The sequence below is a fragment of the Aricia agestis genome, chromosome 4 (genome assembly GCF_905147365.1).
Source record: "Aricia agestis chromosome 4, ilAriAges1.1, whole genome shotgun sequence".
In the NCBI taxonomy this organism is placed as follows: Eukaryota; Metazoa; Arthropoda; class Insecta; order Lepidoptera; family Lycaenidae; genus Aricia; species Aricia agestis.
The window spans coordinates 20993600-21016629 of record NC_056409.1 but is presented as its reverse complement, the minus strand read 5'-3'; the positions used below and the strand labels follow the sequence as shown (position 1 = coordinate 21016629).

General features: G+C 39.8%; 3 protein-coding genes across 3 annotated transcripts; 2 read left to right on the top strand and 1 right to left on the bottom strand.

Moving 5' to 3' along the window:
• Positions 1–744: 744 nt before the first annotated feature.
• On the bottom strand, positions 745–13223 carry LOC121726165. The gene is made up of 9 exons (XM_042113399.1): positions 13151–13223; positions 11707–11889; positions 8340–8487; positions 7787–7930; positions 6687–7056; positions 5884–6172; positions 2441–2720; positions 2352–2383; positions 745–947 (listed from the first exon to the last, which is right to left on the bottom strand). Exons 1-9 carry the CDS (start codon positions 13221–13223, stop codon positions 745–747), a joined length of 1722 nt encoding a protein of 573 aa, XP_041969333.1.
• Positions 2139–5427, top strand: LOC121726248 (cytochrome P450 6a2-like). The gene is made up of 5 exons (XM_042113514.1): positions 2139–2904; positions 3619–3803; positions 3986–4240; positions 4320–4571; positions 4825–5427. Exons 1-5 carry the CDS (start codon positions 2240–2242, stop codon positions 4992–4994), a joined length of 1527 nt encoding a protein of 508 aa, XP_041969448.1. The 5' UTR covers positions 2139–2239; the 3' UTR covers positions 4995–5427.
• Positions 13224–14414: 1191 nt separating the features above from the next.
• LOC121726242 (beta-mannosidase) lies at positions 14415–22029 on the top strand. Its single transcript, XM_042113505.1, has 13 exons — positions 14415–14597; positions 15336–15482; positions 16369–16517; positions 17100–17228; positions 17413–17477; positions 17703–17961; positions 18069–18231; positions 18458–18583; positions 19028–19202; positions 19962–20535; positions 20713–20842; positions 21167–21552; positions 21758–22029. The coding sequence occupies exons 1-13, from the start codon at positions 14468–14470 to the stop codon at positions 22001–22003; spliced, it is 2679 nt and encodes an 892-aa protein (XP_041969439.1). The 5' UTR covers positions 14415–14467; the 3' UTR covers positions 22004–22029.
• The last annotated feature ends 1001 nt before the right edge of the window (positions 22030–23030 follow it).

The window sequence follows — 23030 nt, the reverse complement described above, 5'->3', positions numbered from 1 at the left end:
AGACATTTCAAATCAAGGACTCAGTTCATTTCAAATTGACGAATTAAAAAGTCTAGATGAAGCTAAGAACTCACAGATACCGGTACTACACGAGAGCCAGAGAGCTGAAATAGTAGCGTCGGTCACTGAAAGATTATATTCAAAACTAAAGAAGAATGAGAAGATAATTCCTAAAATAGAATCAGTTTTGGATAGAAAAGGTATACAACCTCTAAGTGAATTGAAAATATGTTCAAATGCCCGGCAAAGATTAATGGAATTGAGCCAGAAAGCAATGAGGAACAAACGTCGGATGGGAATACCAGCTTATACACAGACAAGAAACCACGTCACTCGCGTAAAAAATCAGGGGATCGAGATTCAAAGTGATCTACAATCCTTAGTTGACTCTAGCCAACATAATTGTTACAGTCTTAGAAAGGATGCCGGCATTCAGACTGAATCAATAACACCTAGGCTTAAAGAGAAAGCAGTTGGATCGAAATATGATGCTATTAATTACAGTAACAAAGACACAGCAACTCAAACAAATGTTACTTCTTACAGAGACGGTACGACAATGACTCATATAGTAAACAGAAGTAACCATTCTACGCAAACAATAGGTTTACAGCAAAACAAAAGAATCAACAATACCTCATCTCCAAAAAAGTTCACTAGTAAAATCGATTCTGAATCAGAACCTGCATACAAAGGCAACTATTTATCGCCCTCTATTAACATCAACATTTCACCAATTTATTCTCACGAGTCGGGGGATAGTTCTGGTACTGAATGTTTTACAGAAGAGGATTCTGAATCGTCAGAAGATAATAAGTTGGTATTTGATAACAATGAAGAAAATGTAGAGAATATAGCCGAATACAAAGAATCTAGTAATGAGAACGAAGTTCGTGACGATTTTTCTGACGATGAAGGTTCAGTACTACCACGTGTACTAGTCGATTCTGTACGTAATATTGATATAGATGATTATGAAGAACTAATACTAGGTCGAAATAAAAACACGTATCCTTACAATATTAAATTATCTCCTTGTAAAAGTATTGATGAAAGTAAAAGAGTGTTAAAATTCCAAGATAATGATTCAGCAAGTAACGCGACACGAAGGAATAATGATACAAATAGCAAGAACTTATATATTATGGAATCACATTTAAAATTACCAGAAGTAGAGTATTTGAATGAACAAGTACCTGAAAAAACTGAAATTTTACAGGAGAGCGTAGTTAATGTCCTCCCAATTAATTTAGAAAATTATGAAGAAATTAGTAGTAACTGCAATAATACTGAAATTAATAGGCGCGATGAAATTGAGCATAACACTCCCATTCGAATTGAAAATGAATTTAACGTGGACGTGACCGAATCAGATGTACCTTTATATTACAGTTTAAATTCAATTTTTAAAACGCGACACAAAAAACGTACTCCTACCGAATATTTACATTACCTGATACAAAAAAGGCGTGAAGCTGTTTCTATGGATAATTCTGGATTTTATCAAAGAAAAATTTCTTTTTGATATACCTTTTAAGCCACTTTCGACCATTACTTAAGCGACACTGGTAAAAAGTATAAAGTTATCTGTCCGCACAATAATAATAATAAATATCTATGGACGCTTCACACCACGTCAGTCATGCCCCGTGGTAAGTTCCTGAAGGACTTGTGTTACGGGTACCAGACAACGGAAATATATTTAACGCTTTTATACTATACATATATTTAAGATTTTTATTATATGATATACATATTTAATACACATCCATGACCCAGAAACTTAGAAAACTTTTTGTACCGTCGGCGGGATTCGAACCCGCGACCCCCGGCTTAAGCTGCCAACAGCCCACCAACTGAGCCACAGAGGTCGTCAAAATAATGTAAACAAATAATGTAAACTTGATTTTTATTTTTATAACGTTATTTTTATTATTTTTAAAGACTGTGGATGATTTTCATAAGAGTCATGATTATTACTCTGTTTGTTCATAAAGATGCTTAAATATTAATTTAACACGAAATATAAAAGTAGTCACCCCCAAATCTATGTGTGTCGTAAGATGTTCTAAGTTTAATTTATTTAAGATCTGTACGATTGCGCAATTAAATTATCATATTATTTTATGAAGTGTCAATATCATAGTAACTCCGGAACCCTAAAACGAGGAAAATGCATCATACAATATCTTGAGGACGAAATTAATAATTGTTCAGTCTCTTCCGTCGCGCGAAGAAAATGTTTGTGTTTTTTGAAAACGAGTTAATACTCGTCTTCGCGCTTCTGCCAGCAGTTTTCGTCTACTTATATTTTCGTTTCAAATACTCCTACTGGTCTAGTAGAGGCGTACCCGGTCCCGTCCCGGGCGCCCCGTACGGGAATCTGGAGGACGTGATAAAGCGGAGGGCCCAGTTTTTCCAACCCTATGCCGACGCGTACTTCAAGTACCGACATCTCCCGTACGTGGGCATGTACGCCTTCTCCGAGCCCGTCCTCAACGTCCACGATCCGGACCTGGCGAAGCTCATCCTGATCACGCACTTCGACCACTTCCAAGCCCACGGGATCTTCAGCCCGGGCGACCGGGACTCGCTGTCCGACCACATCTTCAACGCCCACGGGAGGCGGTGGAGGAGGCTGAGGAACAAGCTGACGCCGGCCTTCTCCTCCGTGAAGCTGAAGGGTGCGATGCCCGTCATCAACGACATCACCGATTCCGCTATAAAATATATCGACGATCTCTATTCGAAAGACGAGCCCATAAATATTTCTCAGTTCTACGAGAAGTTCACGATGGAAATAATAGGGAACGTGGGGTTCGGTGTGGTGTGTGATGGATTCAAAAATAAAAAGTCGGAATTCGTTTTGTACGGGCACGAGTACTTCGAACCGACCTTCTGCCGGTGAGTTACCCTATAATTTTTATTTCGTTTAGTTGCCTACTAATTGTTTTAAATATATTTATGTGCGTAAGTTATGTGTAACCGGCAAATTAGTAAACGTAATTCTTTTTGTCCTCCTAAAAGTTTTATTGCAACGAAATATTACAAAGGTAAACATAAACACTATAATATTGAATAAATATTTAATAAATATATAATATCATTATAAATACTATTTATATTATATCTTTTTATGAGCAATTCTTGTATTATATATGTATATAATTGGAATCTCGGAAGGAATCATTTTTAGGAAATGTAATTTTATTCGTGTTTTATCGAATACCGAGCAAAGCTCGGTCTAATAGCTAGTAAATAATATGTATAAGGGTCAAACATTTCAATTGTCTTATTTATAAATTTCTACGCGATAAAAGATAGAGCTTTAATTTTGGTAAAAGACAAAACAATTACTTAGGTATAAAAAAAGATGAGGTTTTAAACGTTTAAAATTTGATTTGAAAAAAAAAAGATAGTTTCCTTCTTGAAAATTAAATTATTCAAAACTTCTGACAATCAGAGCAGTTCCGTTGAGTCACCGAGGTCGAGTAAGGCCATTGCCAACCCAAGTCAAAGAGGATATAAACTACGTAACAACTAACAAGTAACAACCCAAGCTTTGAGCCGAAATTTCTAATATCGTGCTATTATACACATCCGTGTACTTCATTGCAGATCAATCATACGTTTAATAGGATTCTTTGCACCGAAAGTCCTGAAGGTTTTCAGTTTAAAGAGAGTTCGTAAGGAAACGGAGCATTTCTTTTGGAATTTATTGAAGGAGATGGTGGCATATCGGCAGAGGAACAATTACCAACGGAACGACTACCTTCAAACGCTCATCGATTTAAAAGGCAATGGTATGAACCGACATTTTTAACATTTTTATTATTTTTTTCGTAACTTTTTAAAAAGGTAAATGTAATGACGTATATAATATAATACTATCACTATATTATAATAATTAAATTCATTCATGTAAAAATTGTCGTGAATAGCATATTTTTTGCAAATTTCAAAGTATTTTTTTAATATGTCACAGACGAGCATGCGGACGGTAATGAGGTGGAAATTGAATTTACGCAGAAGGACTTATGCGCAAACATGATGATGTACATGTTCGCCGGTTACGAGACCTCAGCCACCACGGGACAGTTCGCGATTTTCGAGCTCACGTGCAACCCGCTCATACAGGACAGGGCCAGGGTGGAAATCAGACAGGTTCTCGAGAATCACAAGGGAAAGGTAACTTACGAAGCGCTAAAGGAGATGACGTACTTGAACATGATTATAGATGGTTAGTTGATGCACGTTTATCTAAGCCAGAAGCCCTTAATATTGAGCGATAAATATTCTAAATGAAATCAATTTTTCAGAAACGATGCGGAAGTATCCACCGATGCGAGCGCTTTTCAGACGATGCACCAAGGACTATCTGATACCGGGCACGAATGTTACGATTGAAAAGGGCACGCTCATATTCATACCTATTCAGGCGATTCAAATGGATCCCGAGTATTTTCCTAATCCGCAGGAGTTCCAGCCGGAAAGGTTTTCCCCGGGAAACAAGAAAAAACTACACCCATGTGTCTGGATGCCGTTCGGCGAAGGACCGCGAAAATGCTTAGGTGCGTATCATACACTCGTGCCAGATACCGTCAGTTGGTCAGATAATCGGACCCATAAAATCTGTTTTATAGCTCATTTAAAACGTCTCAAAAATCTCCGTTGGATAATGGATACTAAATAATATAATATTCTACTGCAATTTTTTGCGTAGGTATGTATGTAGGTCAATACAGACGTTACCAACTCACGATTTTACGCAACTGCAGGCAATGTTACAATGCAATGTAGAATGTATTAGTTTCTATTCCACAGGAATGCGCCAGGGGTACCTACAGTCGAAAATGTCCCTCGTGAGGATTCTGATGAAGTACGAGATGATCCTCGACAAACGCACTGAAGTCCCAATTACGAACAAAGTTAGCGCCCTAGCCAACGCCTCCAACACAGGAATATGGATTCGCCTGAAGGAACTCAACTCGTAATAAAATCAAGCGCATCCGGAGTATCAACTTCAAAAAGTATCAGAGCACCAATTCTACGATAACTTTCAGTAATGTTAGAGCAATTTAATGATAAAGCTTATCAGTCGGCAATGGGCTTAAGAAAAGTATTTTATTATTATTTAAGTATTATCATTAAGCTGTTTAAATTTTAAAATTTTTATATATTATGCGAAAACTGAACAGGGGAGGAAAAAGGTCAAACGCTACACCCACTCCTCCCTCCCTACCTCTTTTACTCCGATACGAAAATATTTTTGTCTTTATGTGGACTTGTGAAAATTAGGTAGCGTTAAATTTTTGCTAAAATCTTTTTCGAAATTTCTTCTTCTTCAGTGACTCTTGTATAGTTATTATATTTTGTTAAAAAGTTTAATGTATAAGTTACGAGTTACGACCGCTTTGGTCGAAACTGAGATTATAACAGTTTGAAAATTACTTTTAAATTATGGAATATTTAATATTTGTGAATTAATAATTTAGGCAGATAAAGGTATGTAATATGTATATTTTATAATTAATAATAATGTTGATTTTTAATAAGAAAACTTTTAAAATTGTACTTTATATACTTAAACTAAAAAATAAAATAATAAAATTTTATCTTGATTTTTTAATAAGATCTAAAGAACAAGAGAATTCATAATCAGAGACATAATATTAACGAAGGCCAACAGAAAATTTACTTACCTACCATTTCATGTGATGACTAAAAACCTTCTTTATTTAAAGATTAGGAAAGTTAATCATTTCTTTGTTTCCTTTGTTTTTCTCTGTCTGAAATCTGAGAGTGCGGATGATACACCCGATTCGGACTCCATACTTTCATTCTCATAGTTTTTTATAAGTATGTAAACACTCGTCTCTGTTTAATTGTCATATTGTGTTTTTATTGGTCGTAAAGTTTCCCTGTCCTCGGCGGCTTCATTCTCACCTTTCGTCGGAGTTTGATTTAGTTGGACATTATGTTTCCTCATGAACTCGGCCAAGGTCACGGCATTGTTGACGAGGTTGAAGACGGTTCGGACGATGAACCGCTGTTCCCTGGGCACTGATCGAAGGTAGGAGGAGCCGTAGTAGGGGTCTTCCCGTAGCGTGAACTGGTCGGACCAGTGACGCTGATCGTAGCCCACACTACCCACTTGGTGCTCGTGATCCTCCTGCAAGATTTGTGTTATAGTTCGGTCACGGAGGACGTAGAAAGTAATATGGGAAAAGAAAATTTTTACGTATTTCAAAACCCAAGAGCTAAAGACCCAAGCTCGTCACTTTTACTTCTATGGAAACAGCAATATATCCATGTGCTAGTGAATTGAAACAAGATATTTTTACGGCACAATGAAAATAGGAGTTTGTAAATTGTATAAGGAAAAGTAAAGTAAAAGAGTTTTTCGGCTGTTTACAGGTTCACCATATCAGATTCACCAGTATCAGCTAAATATTTCCTGTATTATTGTAATGGTCCCGGAAATCCTAAAATACCGCATAGGAGTTTTTTGGCTCCTGTTCGGTGTATAATTGGACCGCACTGTTAAGCATTTGTCCCACAAAAACTTAAATATTCGAGTTATGAACGCAGTCATTTTAGATCGTTTGGACCAAAACTGCATTCATAACTTAACAAAAAAATTGGGTTTGTACACATTCACTTAACAGCGGCCATATAAGCCTCACCAGTACCAGCTCAATGTTCCCTCTCAAGTGCACGCTGACGCGGACCAGCTGGAAGTCGACGGCGAGCAGCACGCGCGCCGCCGTCAGCAGCGCCGACAGCAGCCAGCACAGCGTGTGCAGCCACGCCGTCAGCACCGTCAGCTTTATATTACTAACCAGTATCAGCTCAACGTTCCCCCTCAAGTGCACGCTGACCCGCACCAGCTGGAAGTCGACGGCGAGCAGCACGCGCGCCGCTGTCAGCAGCGCCGACAACAGCCAGCACAGCGTGTGCAGCCACGCCGTCAGCACCGTCAGCTCCACCGCCTGGTACACGCCGCAGATGCGCCGCTCGTACGGCAGGGTGACCACGTTGATGGCGAACGAGCACCTGGGAAGGACATCATCTATACTATATTAATTATCTATATCTATCTATACTAATATTATAATTGGGATGAGTTTGTTTGTTTGTTTGTTTGAACGCGCTAATCTTAGGAACTACTGGTCCGATTTGAAAAATTCTTTCAGTGTTAGATAGCCCATTTTTCGAGGAAGGCTATATTTTATCACTAATCACGCTAAGACTAGGTAATAGGAGCGAAGAAATAGAGGAAAATGTGGAAGAAAACTGAGAAAATTATTTAAAGTTGCTTATTATCTTAAGAAACTACTGTAGCAATTTTTATGTTATTTGACACACATGAAGAATAGACCACGTGAAATGCGGAAAAATGTACGGTTTCCGTAACATTCTAAAATTACGCGGGCGAAGCCGCGCGGAACATCAGTAATGTCCTAGTAATGTCCTTGTCAGTTAGAGGAGATAAAGAGATGGCTCGACCAGCTTATACAGTAGCGGCGTTAGAGTAGAGGGGGACCACGCTGGGCAACCGCCCATCGCGCCGGATAGAAAGGGGCGCCACTTTTTTTAGCACTATTCAGTTCGGTTCAGTTCAGGCACCCTGAACGCCGAAGAAATCTCGCTCAGGACGCCGGTATTGGCTATTGCTAAAACAGGCACTGAGCTTATATTTGAACAGTTTAAATTTGTTGACGATTATGAATCATACATCGTCAATTTACGTTTAGTTTCCTTCTTCTCTCTCCACAAAACTCACGTGGTATCACCAGTGATGTCTGCGAGCTCGCTGCACAGCTCGTGCAGGCCGCGCGTGGTGACGACGGATGTGTACACGCAGACGCCGCCCATTACCACCGAGAACAAGAACACCGGGGGCAGAATGCGCCAGGATTGCTCCAACCTGTGAAGATAATTAGGTGATACAGTTGCTTAATGGGTCTCGACTCAAAATGCAGGGTAAAATTTTGTTAACTCCAAGTTAAATCATGGAAAGAGAAGTACGTTAGAGCCGCTCTAGCCTGTGACGAATTTAATAGTATGGCTATTAGTTAAGGCTTAATCCATAGTCCACTGGTTATCGACCCCAGAAGTCACGCACTGGCACCAGAAATGAATTTCCAAGTGTAAGTAGGACAATGCAGGCTGATAAATAATAATTAATGCTCTAATAATAATAATTAGAGTCTAATTGTTATATCATCAGTATCGGCAGATCCTGGCGCCGATGAGACGTAGACACCAACGCGGCAACGGCACGTTTAGTACGACTTTTCAATCCAAGGTTTTTAGTAAGTCAGAGACGGCAGTACCCAGTGAAGACCCTGCTGCCGGTGGAGCACATGAGGAACAGTGTGGTCCACACCAGGCCGCAGATGCCCGACACCAGCGGCACGTACGTGGGCAGGTGGCACACGCTCTGCTCCACCCACTGCGTGCTCACAAAGTCCACGGGCAGACCTAAACACCACATTAACAGCGAACTCATACTTCCTTTCCCTCCTTTGAGTCTGTTGAGTCATGAGTGCGTTGCAATTTAGAAATTTGCGTAATCTAATGGAACATCCATAAACTGTGTAAATAGGTAAATGCAGTTGTTTCGTAGCTTCACATGTTCTTAGTAGCAGTAAGGACAACCGTTATTTAGCCAAGTACCTACTATACAATTGCTAACACCACATAACTTTCCTAATTCCTTTCATACAAGTAATTACTAATTACATATTCGTATTTCATGTGTTAATGAAAGATTCATCTGACATCAGATAAGTGCTGCAGGTAGTATAGGTTAATATTTTGTTGTGGTTTTCGCTCCTTGAGAGGATCAGCAAGGAATTCGGAGAGGGGGCTGAAGACAATAGCTCATCATCCAGCAGCAACTGAGATAAGTCTATTGCATTGTAGTTTGTAGTAAGTATGTTTATCTTATCTAATCATTTATCAGATATCCTTCGCCATGACCCCCTAAAGAAAAATGTTGTTTTCTGTTTTCGGCAAAAAACAATATACTTAAACATAACGAGTCGTAAGTTACACCTTTTTAGGGTTCCGTACCCAAAGGGTGAAAACGGAACCCTATTCATGAGACTTCGATGTCTGTCTGTCCGTCTGTCTGTCTCCAGGCTGTATCTCAAGAACCGCTATAGCTAGAGTTCTGAAATTTTCACAGATTGTGTATATCTGTTGCCGCTATAACAACAAATATTAAAAATAAAATTAATATTTAAAGGGGGCTCCCATACAACAAACGTGATTTTTTTTGGCCTTTTTTGCTCGATATCAATAAGGGAGATCGCAGACGACAGACTTTTTGTGCGATCGCGTAGATATTTAAGGATAATATTAAAATCAAATAAAAAATTAAGGGGGGTTCCCATTCAAAAACACAATTTTTCGCCTTTTTTTCCTCTGTAACGGTACGGAGTCCTTCGTGCGCGAGTCCGACTCGCACTTAGCAGATTATTTTATTACATATTAAAGTAACGGTCAACGGTGAGTCGAACTCGCTCATGAAGGGTTTTGTACCATCGAATAGGTAAGCAACGTGATAATATAACTTTGAAAGCCCTCCTGTGTCCTGAAGCATACTTTGGTTTTTCTATGTTTGATTCCACGAAATTTATAACATATTGCCTGTGTAAGCGTAGTCCACAAGTTTAGCTATCAAATGAGACCTTTTTTATCTTCGTATGATATTTACATGAGAAGTACTGCTCAGATTAGTGTGAACGCCCGAGAAAAACTAAAATGGCTGCCATTTTACAACCGTGAGAGAGACAAAAAATTTGAGAGCCAATTTGTCGATAAAATATGCCATAGATCATGAGATTAAAGGATCGGACACCGGTGTCGGGACACATTGTACCTATATTTCGCCATCTTGGATGGTCGGCCATATTGGATTTAGACTGATGTCACATACCATATCGTGCATGGCCATCCAAACTAAACGCGTATGCAAAATTTTAGCTCTATCGGTTAAATATATCTACTTCAAAATTGAGTTCCAAAATTCCACCGTAACATAAATACTTACATACATACAGAGCAAGTTAAATTTTGTTTTTGTTTTGGCAGCCCCCCGCCAAAACAAAAACAAACACATGCAGAAAGTCCAAAAGTAGGTTAGGTTAGGTTGGAACTTAGACCACAACACCCAGAAATAGGAGCCCCGCGTAGCGGGGCTCCGTCGACTTTCTTTTGCAGTAGTTTGTCAAATAAATTGGGGTAGGTTTGTAAACATTTACCAAAATTAAGATAATATTAAGGGGTTGAAGTATTTTCGCCATACTAACGAGGGTCACATTTCAGCCTGTCATTCGACAGGGGTTGATTTTTGAGAAAAGTTTATTTAAGATTTTTTGTTCCCCTTGGCGCCCCCTATCGATTGGTATAATAAAAAAGGGGTGGTCATTGGGCGTTTTATAAAGTATTTAGTCTTTTTCCCATAGTGCCCCGTTTCCTTCAGGCCAACCGAACAAAAAAAAATTACAATGTTGGCGTTGAGTTCTTTGACGCATTCAATAGGGATGATGACAAGGTCAAAGATTAGCGAATTTTGTTTATAAAATAAAGAAATTACGGTAAATAATAAGTGTTTCCAAAATTTCAGCTTGATAGAATTTGTATTTTTTTTGTTATGCGCCTTCAAAGTTGGATATTCAAGTCGAATTTTTTTTCAATTAAATTTCTTAATATTTGTATACAATTCGATAACTTATGCAATTAAAAGCAACTTTTGTTATGAAACCACTTTTATAAACGCAATATTTAATATACCTGTCGAAGAAAGTTGTCTCCCGATGCGTACAAACTACGAAAGACTGACGTCAGTCTTTCGTAGCACTTTGTATGGAGCGTTTCGGGCAGGACTTTTTTATGAGATATTTGAATTGTCATATCTTGGTGAATTTTTAAGCTATCAGAGTCATTCTTTCAAGGATGTTTCTATTTTTTAAGTGTCTTTCAATTACCGATAAGAAAAAAAAATAGTCATCATTCCTATTATTGAATGCGCCAATACGAAAGTTGAATGAAAGAAGTACTCAATCTTCATAATTTTGAAGTCGGTGCCAGTTCCAAAAGTTTCAAATATTCTGTCAGAGAACTAAAGATTCAGCTATCTGGTACCGACTTCAAAATGATGAAGATTGAGTACAGAAATAGTTGAGGTTTAGCCGAATTCGGAAAAAGGCACTATTAGGTAGGAAAAATTATTTAATTCTTTTTAGTTCATATTATAAGCATGTTATTATTGTTTTTACCTTGGAAGTCGGTTTTAATTTTTTGTTAAAAATAATAATTACCTTTCGGGTACGGAACCCTAGAAACTGATGTTAATCAGTGACGGATTAAGACTACTCGATGCCCTAAGCAATCCTGCATGCCTGTGGGCCCCTCTATCCATAATATGTCAAGTAAAATCTGTCTTTGAACCTTTACTCTTCTGGCGCCCCCTCAGGCGTGATGCTCTAGGTAATTGCTTAATTTGATTAAGGGCCTGTTTCACCACTGCCTGATAAAGTGCCAGGATAGGCTATCCACAACTTATTTGACAGATTCTCCACACTTTATCTATCAAGTTAAGTGATGGATAGCCTATCAAGCACTTATCAGGAAGTGGTGATAAGCCCTAAGGGCTATTTCCATCACTCATGATACATATTAATTGGTACTTACTATCTAGCTGTTCGCTATCGTAGGGCAGGATCTCCTTGATAACGCTCTGCTTAACATCGGACAGACTCAAGAGCTTCGGGTATAATACGCATTTTTCCTCGAAGAAGTACATCAGCATGTGGAAACAGAAGGTACAGAACGACCCAAACACGAACGCCAAGAAAAACAGCAGGAGATGAGCGCCTGCAAGCATAAGACGATAATATTACAAGTTAACTTATACAAGATCTCCAATACCGTCTTTACCATAAGTAGTATTTTAGTAGTTTATGATATTGTCGATGTATTGGCGCGTGTTTCAAATAAAAATAATTTGTGAATCCTAAAGAGATGCTGAATTTATGCTTGAGTTTAAATTGTATTTACTAAATACAACTTAATAATAAATTGGTTTTACTTTGGAAGCTCATATCATGATCATGATCATGATTCCCACTACAGATAAAAGGTTGAAACCATCTGGCAACACTGATTTAGTCATTCAGGAGCCACATTTTTTTCCGATTTAGGATCCTAGCTAGCATCCTAGCTTTCTAAATGTTATTTCACTTGACTAAATTTTCTAGGATCCTAGCTAGGACTTCCTAAATAGGACAAGTGGAATAAGCGCTATACTGAAGATTATTGCTGTATTTTTTATTATAACTTTGTAGCTTTCAAATTATGAGTTTATAAGGCTTTAAATACGGTAAATTACGGAATCTCTGGAGGGAAGGCCCTTAAGACGGCGGTGAAGATAATAATAATATGATTATGGTCACAAAATACGTAGAAATTCTTTCATTGACCCATCTCTACCTATCTCTTTCATCTGACGACGTATATTGCTATCGCGCTAAAGCGCGATAGCAATATACGTTTCTACAGGTACCCGGTAAACCGGGTACCTGTAGAAACGAGATACCAATATAACATACTTGCGAGTGAAAAAGACACGTAGCAAACGGTCAATGTAGGTACTTCGCCGCATTATAATTACAGTCCAATGTCCATTCCAAGTCCATTCGCGTTTAGTTTGACAACCACTGGTAGTAGAAACTATGGAGTCCTGTGACTCTGAGCCCGGGCGCGCACTAGCGGCCAAGCCGCGGCGGCCATCGAGATAGATCTTAGTATGAAACCGCCATAGACCACGCGCACCTGGCCGCACGTTGTCAAGCGGCCACTTTCGATGGCGGCCATCGAGATAGATACCATCGTACGAAACCGCCATAGACGACGCGCACCTGGCCGCAACGCGACCTGCAGCCACACCATGCTTTCGATGGCCGCCGCGGCCTGGCCGCTAGTGCGCGCCCGGGCTAACGCGGCTCTGCCTTTATAAAACAGATATAAAAAATCTTACAGAAATAAAATACTATAACAATAAAAAAAATGCATATTGTGATCGCTAAAAGGACTCGCCTCGACGTATAAATTCGAAAATAGAATAATTTAAAGAGACCTTTCCAAGCTCCATTGATTTGAGTTTCGTTTAGCTCTATCAGTTTGTATGTTTCGTACAGTAACGTCTCCATAATATTTTCTCTGTAGTTTTCAATGAGCTAGCTTAGCTAGGTTATCATCTCAGCTATAGCTTGGATTTTTTATTTACTTTAAGAACAAAATTAATAACTTTCTTTGATGATGTAGTTCGCCGCCTTTTTCAAACTCTATTGATGTCTCTCATAAGTCATTATCTCTATGGTACAGAAGTAAAAAGTTTTCAATTCAAAGTAGGTACCAGCCTGTACCAGATCATTATAGAGACCTGGAGACGATTGAATAATGAACTTATCTAAGAATGTAATGTATGACCTTCCAATTTAATTTAATCCCCTTGATATAACATTCTTTAGAAGGTGGTTGCAGGTTTGGGACCGCATTAACTGACGTACCGTCGTCAGTTGTTGCGGTCCCAAACCTGCAGGCTGCAACTTTAAAAAGTTGTAAGTTGTAATTTGTATCGTTTTTCATTGAATTGTCAGCCTCCAGTTTCGCCGAACAATCTTAAAGCTGTGCGTGGCATATAACATTGTATTCCTATTTCCTAGCCTATACCTAATCTGTATATATTGAACTCACTGTTATCGAACTCATCTGCGCATTGACAGCCCGTTATCTGTGGACCGAGCCTTAGTGTTGGGAGTGTTGTCGATAAAACTAACAACTGTTTTTATTATTGTACACATTTAAATAAATGAAGGCAAAGTGACCTATGACTAATGTTTTTAAATTCTCAGAGCTTTTGTTATTACAAATTACAATCCTTTGTAATAAAGCTTATAAAACATGCATTTTTCAATGAATAGTTAACAATGATTATTTTAAGAATTAAGACTACCTATTATAATTATGTTCATACTAATGTTATAAATGCGAAAGTGTGTCTTCTTGTCTGTTCTCTCCTCACGCTCAAACCACTGAAGCGATTGTGCTGAAATTTGATATGGAGATACTTTGGAGTCCCGCGAAAGGACATATTATGATATTTTTTATCGCAATAAAAGTAAAAGTCCCTAGTTGCGGGCGACATCGAGTTAGTCTATAAATCTTCATGTTTTGTCCTAACATACATTATCAAACACTTTATTTAATTACAGCTAAGTAAGTAATATTCGTCTCTAAGTTCGGCAGTAAACTTGTTTACATGTAGGTAACTAAATCTCATTAGTTTATCGACACTGACGTACATGCCTACATCTCATTTATAGACTGGTGTACTCAGTAGCCAATATCACCGACAGTATTCCAGATTATTTCTGGGTGTCGGCGTCCAACAATGCTTCCGATAAAAATAATTCCTATATCAAGTGTACTATGTGCTTTGTTTATATCTGTGTCAGGTTTTAGATTACACCTCGATTCTCTCAAAAGCAAAGCTGTTTGGACCTTGCACAACGAAAATAACTGTAAGTACATTAACAAACAATAATTTGTGTTTATCTGCATAAAATTGTTTTTATGTAGAGCTATGATATTTATATTATAAAAAAGTGTAGAGTTGTGATTCGGAAAAAATCGAGAGATTATTTCTATCCGCTGCATTGCGAAATCTTTTATAAGTCCTCAGCCCAACTAATATCGAATTTACCTCTACGTAGAGTTATACCACTGTACAAGTTGCAAGTGTGAAGAGCCTTCGGTGCACTCATTTATTACCTGCTTTCTAAGAAAGTGGGAACCACATAGCTTTCTTGCGAACGACCGATGCAGTAACATTATGTCGTCAAAATACAGGTTCTGTCACAGGTAATATCCAGTCCAAAGGGTTATTTATTATATAAACTACGTATCCAGTCATTCAGAATATTTGCAGGAATAAGCCTTTCTTACTGTATCAATGAACTTTTATGACTCTCAGTACTAATAAACCTTTCTCATACACTCTGTAACGATGAACCTTTCTTACTCTCTTGAGAGTAACAAAGGTATACTGAGGCTTGTCTCAGTGTACACTTTTACCCAATGTACCTGTGCAACGCCTTTACCCTCTCTACTAAAGAGACGTGCATTGGCACCTCTCTTTCCTTCTGTACCAATGAACCTGTTTTATCATCAGCCATCTCGACGGGTTCTGTACTAATAAACCGGTTTAATCACCAGCCATCTCGACGGGCTCTTTACCAGTAAACCGGTTTTATCACCAGCCATCTCGACGGGTGCGGCGGTGCCGGGCGGCGTGTACTCGGACCTGCAGGCTGCTGGCGTCATCGGCGACGTCCTGTGGCGCGACAACGACGTGCTCACACGATGGGTCGCCTACGATACATGGACTTACACCGCTAGTTTTTATGGTATGTCAAAAATCTAGGGGTTAGAGCAGAGGTTCCCAAACTGTACGCCGCGGCGCCCTGGTGCGCCGTGGAAAGGCAAGAGAGGCGCCGTGAGTCAATCCTGCATCATTATCCGAAACCACAAAATATATAAGTAATAAAATAAAATTATAATATTAATTATGTAAAGCAGGTAGATGATTAAATAATTGTTTATTACTATTTACCTGCTTAACCTAATTATAATCATTAAATGTGTTTATTTATGTATCTTTTTCTAATAGCTAAGGTTCACTCGCGTAACTTGGCGGTGGCGATCATTGACTCCCTGTCAAAAACTTGTCATTTTCTATACAAAGCCGCGATTGACAACATCTGACACCTTATTGTCAATTGCGGTTTATATAAAAAATGACAAGTTTTTGACAGGGAGTCAATGACCGCTACCGCCCAGTTACGCCGAGTGAACTCTAGGTAGAGTAGAGCGCCGTGAAAAAATATTTTACGTGTAACTGCGTCGCAGGCTGAAAAAGATTGGGTACCCCGGCTCTGGGTAAGAGAATAGCCTAGGCGCTTGGGTCTGATTTACAATCCGTGATTCTACTCGCATTCAACAACAACCGTATGACGCGACAGCGGCACAGCGATAGGCGTTTACAAAAATAAGGTCACATGAAAAATTTAGACTGAACTTAACAGTTGCCTAACAGGATTTTGTACGAGAAAAGTACTCTGAAGTTGAGCTTCTCAAAATTGGGATAAAATTACGTTAATAATGCCTAGTACGAAGCTCTATTGGTTTTCATATAAATTTTTATGTTATTTACCTTTATCCCTTTGCCCAAATGATGATATTTTGAATTTATTTTTAACCCTTTAGCTTTTCTTTTTTAACTTCTTCATATAGTGAATGCGGACAACTTGAAGTATGACAGCATAACCCTGGTGCTGGAGGGAGTGGACACGTTCGCGTACGTCGAGCTGAACGGCTCGCCCGTCGGCTCCACACAGAACATGTTCGTCAGATACGCCTTCGACGTTAAACAGCACTTGCAGGTGACTTTGCCTATTATCCTAATTCAATTCAATTCATTTATTTCAGATTTTCATCCATAGTGTTAGTTACAACAATATGTCCTTATTCCTAATGCCTTACGCCGCGCCGGTAGAAACTAACGCCGCGAACGTAGCGCACGCAAACTATCGCAGCGTAAAAATAATATCAAATGTGATAATTTAATATTATTATGTAGCATAGCGGCTTGCGCTTCTATCCACTTTTCGTCCCTTTTTGCAGAGCGTCGCGATCATGGTTAACGGCGTTAGAACCAAAATTTGGTTCTAACGCCGCCGCGAACCAATATCACGGATCACCACACGAAGCATACATTTTACACGCATAGAACGCGCTGAAAAAGGACAATGGCGCGTTTACAAGGCGTTCGAACAAGATTCGAAAGAATTTATGTTCATTTGAAGACAGATACGGCAATTCTTTTGCTAAGGAAAAAAGTCGAAAATTGGTGCTTCCCACTTTTGATCTTGAAGGTTTATGATGCAGGCGTTCGTGTATACGCGTGTAGCTAATAGCGCTTTAATAATAAGCACAACTTTATTATTTTCATTTTATTGTTTCAGGCGGGTCACAACGAACTGAAGGTGACGTTCGACTCGGCGGTGCTGGTGGCGCGGAACCTCTCCCAGCGACACTTCACGGCGCCGGCGTGTGTACCTGACGTTTACCATGGGGAATGTCACGCGAACCAGGTGTATATCCCACAGGAGCAGTTGTTCATTTTGAATCTAAACAACGACCATAGATATTTTTGAGGGAAGTTACAACCATATTTTTTTTACGTCCGTGCATCCATCCTGAAAAATTTTCCGAAGGTCTGTAGATAGACTGTCTGTTTTGTATCATTATTGATGTTTAAATATCTTTTTTCATCAGGTGCGCAAGATGCAAGCGTCTTTCAGTTGGGATTGGGGACCGGCTTTTCCGTCCGTTGGAATTTGGTAAGTCTGACGAGTTTTCTGTTAAGGCATATATGATACAACTAGTTCAGTTACAAAAATAATACTATAATGTTACCTGTATCTCTTGTTTAGAAGCGACTTTGAATATTACACATTATTATGGGCGTAACAAAATGGTATACGTGAGACAAAATCAGCTTCCTTACGTTAAGATGCTTCAACAATAACTCAACAATCCAAAATAAATTGATAAATGTATTCCAGGAAGCCAATATTCCTGGAATTCCGCAACTCTCCCGTGATAAGATCATTGACTACTCACATAGAGAAACAGGACTCCACCTGGCACGTCCGAATCACCGCCCACTTTGAAGGCCACGGCAAATCCCACCACTTGACAGGTTTCTTGAGCGCCATCCTATCGGTTGAAGGACACCAAAATGTCAAAATCGGAAGAGACTTGGATACGAGGACGAGGAACGATGGAACGGCGGAAGTAGATATGAATATGAAAATAAGTGAGGTGAGATCTTTTTATATGCAAATACATAGTGGAGCATTTTGAATAGTTTAAAAATACGTCAAAGCATTTGAACTGATATCCAGATAACATTGAATATTTTTTTTTAGAATATGGTAAGGCTTTGGTGGCCCAACGGATATGGGGAGCAACCTCTCTACGATCTGAATGTCGTGTTCGCTGACGTGCAGACAGGGTCCACGTCACACAAACACGTTAAGATAGGGTTCCGTACCATCGAGCTGGTGGAGGAAGACGCATCACGGATCTTAGGTAGTTAGGATAAGGAATCGAAAATGCTAATTTAATTATCCAGACTAACTGTGTATTCAAACCTACCTTGATAGGATTTAAATAATATGAAATTGAGGACAAACGACTATGCAACGAAATATACCTAAAAAAACCTACCTACCATCAGTTGCTTACATTTTATATCTAGGCAGTCAACTTCTTACTCATACCAACTTCTTACCTCTGTCAACTTCTTATTTTCCAGGTAACAACACAGCCGGCGAAGGGCTCACGTTCTACTTCAAGGTCAACGGCTACCCGATATTCATGAAGGGCTCCAACTGGATACCCTCGCACATCCTGCCCGAACACAGCTATAACAAGATGACAAGTAAGAATATTCGAGATTTTTTTTAAAATTCTATATTATGCCACTATCTTCGCAACAGTTTTTTACCAAATAAGGTAGGGATCATGTTTTGAAAATACTATACCATCGAATTTCAACCTGGGCATCATCATTAAGGTCGAGTTAGGGGCCCAGACTTAAGGCTCTTACTGACTACTAGGACATGAATGCCATGACGATTTTGCATTGAAATGTTTGGCGACAAAACTAAAAAAACTACAAAGTGAGTTGGTGACACAGATTTTAATGTGATTACTGCAGCCAACGACGTCACAATATGGCGTCATAGAGCCGGCCATACCGCATACGGCCATATGGCGGGATCCATTAAGCAGTGTTGTTGATAAATTATTGATCAAAAGTTAGCCAATCTAAAGCGCTTCACTAGCGCAAGCCGCAGAAATTAACTTTTTTCGTTGTTTCCAGTCGACAACCTCCTGCGCAGCGCGGTGGTGACTCACACGAACATGATCCGCGTGTGGGGTGGCGGGCTGTGGGAGGACGACTACTTCTACCGACGCTGCGACGAGCTCGGCCTGCTGGTGTGGCAGGACCTGCTGTTCGCGTGCTCCATGTACCCCGCGCATCACGAGTTCCTAGAGTGAGTGAGACGAGGCAGATGATTGCCAGAGTGACCTATTAGAGTAATAGCGTTTTCGCATCTAGAACTGCCCCAGGGCAGGCAATGGATACGAAAATAGCCGAATTTTAGATTATTACCTAAACTACATATTACTAGTACTAAGTTTAAGTTCTTCATGGATTGCCGGTTTTGTTCGGTTTATTTACATTCAGCCTGCCCTGCCCGCTCTCCCCCGAGGCAATTCTAGATGCCGAAACCACTATTATACAAATAAACCGAATCCTAGATTTAGTTATGCTATGAGGCCGACGCGACACGGCATGGCTGATGTTGCCTAGAGACATGTTATGAGGTAGATTACGCAAATGATTTCTAGAACGAGTAAAGAGACTTTATCGCTATGAAGCCGCCAAGGTAAAAGATCCTAGAGTGAGTTATGTTTGCAGAGCAGTTTTCAGAGTTTCAGCAGTTCATAACTCATAAGAGAGGGCATTATAATTGCATTTCCTTGTAATTATGTCCAATAAGGAAAACAGTAAAAATTAATTATTTAATATACTGAATTACTTAAGTAAAAAAATTAAAAAATATTCTTTTTATTGTAAACGAACTTATTTTTCTTACAATTAATTATTATTTACCAAGAACTTTATTTACCATAAAAAACAATAGAGCAGAAATTCTTTTATATTCCAGCTGCAACAAAAAATCTTTATAGGTATTAATATTGTTTACGTTTTAAAATAACAAAGGAACCTAAAAGACATTTATTTTCAGGAACGTCAAAACTGAGGTCGAACAGAACGTGATCCGGCTGCAGCATCACCCGTCGGTAGCCATCTGGGGCGGGAACAATGAGAACGAGGTGGCCCTGCGCGGCAACTGGTACGACACGGAAACGCAGTTCGACAGATACAAGAGAGAGTATATCACGCTTTACGTCGACACCATCAAACCCGTCGTCGAGGCCCTCGACCCAACTCGGCGGTACCTCGTCTCCAGCCCGTCCAACGGCATCAAGTCGGAGCAGGACGGGTATATAGCTGAGAACCCCTATGATCCCCACTACGGCGATACCCATTACTACAACTACGTGGCCGATAACTGGGACTTCAGCATCTATCCCAACACGAGATTCGCCTCAGAATATGGCTTCCAGTCGCTACCTTCCAAGTGGACGTTGCAAACCGCGAGCAACCTGACCTCAGACTATAGCGTCGACAGCGAATTCGTAGCGCACAGGCAGCACAGTCCCAACGGGTACTCGTTCATAGAGGCCCAGATCGGCAGGCATTTAGCCCTCGATAAAGATGATGCCAACTATTTTGACAAGTTTATCTTTTACAGCCAGGTAAGTAACCTACATCCACTCGTTTGTTATACTCGAATGCTATATCAAAACGAGGATTTCTTCAATGAAAAACTTTCAATTTTATGAAGAAATATTAACCGGCTAAAACGCTGTTTCGCATAGGACATGCGAATAATTCATGTAACATATGTAATTCATTCTACCTTATGATTGTAGATAATCCAAGCGATGGCAATGAAAGTGGAGACAGAGTTCTACCGCCAGAGTCAGAGGGACTGGTACACGATGGGCGCCCTCTACTGGCAGCTCAACGACGTGTGGCAAGCACCATCGTGGTCGGGAATAGGTGAGTACTGACTGCCTCCAGTAAATAGACACTTCTGTTATGGACATTGACGATATTAAATACCGTGCAATGTTAGAATTTGTAAATTGTTGTTGTTGTAAGTAAAGTGCAACGAACTTAAGGCATCCCCCACGTTTGCACATAAATGATTATGAACGTGTAGAGGCATATTCGTCTATGATTGTCCATGAGCGAAGTTGACTGTGTATGCTATAAACATTAAACAGCTTTGTAATCAAGGTTATCCAACAGGGCCCAATGTGACCTTAACTAACCATCACGACCTGCTATCGCAGACCTGCAATAATATATTTTACCTTGCAGAGTTTGGTGGCAGATGGAAGATGTTGCACTACTACGCAAAGTCGTTCTTCGAGCCAGTTTTGGTCTCACCTCGGAAGAAGGTGACGGGCGACGTCGACGTGTACTTAATCAACGACAGATTCGTGCCGATCACCGAAGCTAAGATCTTCGTCGACACCTTCAAATGGGACAGTCTAGTGCCCATAAAATCCGAGAACTACACTGGCAATGTCGGGCCTCTGCAGAGCGAGAAGCAGGTGTCCCTAGAACTCTGGGATGAGAAGAACAAGGATGAGATTTTCATGAGATTCTCCGTGAAGGCGGACGGAGTTAGTTACTCGCCGTACAACTACGTGTTCCCCGTACCACTCAAGGACGTAAAGGGTTTAACGGAACCCAAGATTAAGGTATGCATAATTGGCATAGGATAATAGGACCTAATGTTCGGATTCTTGTCATTAGAATTGGGGTACCTATGATCAAAACAAGCGTATGGTGTCAAACATGAAAACGGTCTAGTAGTTACTGCACGTGTCTTAAAAAACAATTTTCCTCTTCATAATATAATATAACTAAAGATGATATTGATTAAAACATCATATTTAATTTCAGATAACGGTCCGCAAGGCACAAAAGTCTTCAGTCGGCCAGAACAAGTTTGTAGTGAACATAAACGTGGACAGAGTAGTCGCTTTCCTCTGGCTGGAGACCTGTCACATTGACGGTCGTTACAGCGACAACGGGCTCATACTGACCGAAGCCGACACAGAGGTGGTGTTCCACACACACGATGACGTCACTGCCGCTGAGCTACATACGTGTATCACCGAGAACATACAGTACTATGTGAATAAATAAGTTAGCATTGAGCTGGGAGATTTTGATTACGGTTGATTGATTATACGAGTCCCTTGACATGATAAAGACATAGGCTGCACGTGACAACATTGCGGCGTAGCGAAGAGACACGTCACAGCCAAATATTGGTTGTATGAAATAGTATACCTACTCAGCAATCGCAACGCGGCAGTGGAGTTACGCGACGGTTCGCGGACGTTCGCCCATGGACACTCGTAGCATCAGAAGAGCTGCAGGTGCGTTGCCGGCTTCAAGAAGGAATGTGCTCTCTTCTTGAAGGTTTGCAGGTCGTATAGGTCCGGAAATACTGCTGGTGACAGTTCGTTCCAGAGTTAAAGAGGGTGTAAATTTTGTGGCGACGTAATGTGCCAAGAGCCCCAAGGATGGGTTAGAGCAGGGGTTCCCAATCTTTTTCAGACTGCGGCGCAGTTACATGTCTCAATATTTTGCCATGGCGCCCTACTGTACCTAGCTATTACAAAAAAATACATATAAATAAACTCCTTGAATGAGCAGGCAAATAATAATAAACGAATATTTCATCATTTGCATGTTTTTTATAAGTTCATAATATTATAATTTTATTTTATAACAATATTATTATATTTTGTGGTTTCGGATAATGATGGAGGATCGACTCACGGCGCCCCTCTTGCCTTTCCACAGCGCACCAGGGCGCCGCGGCGCACACTTTGGGAACCCCTGGGTTAGAGAAATAATAAACAAGTTTAAAAAGCAAAAAGGTAATTTATTTTCAACAAATACCCACGATGTGCAAATGGAAGCTTTGCGAAAATATTTTGGACGATTTCTGCGAACTGCTAAGGGCTCTTTTTGCGTTATCATAACATGACTTGTATTTGTCTACATAATGCGATTCACATACGCTGATCAAAAATCTTCTACGCTAAAAATTTGATGTGAATCGCCCTATATAGACAAGACACAAGAGTCTAAAGTTACCATACATTATTCGAAATGGTTTAATCTTTTTAAGTAATCTCAATGTTGCAATTTATAATGTGTG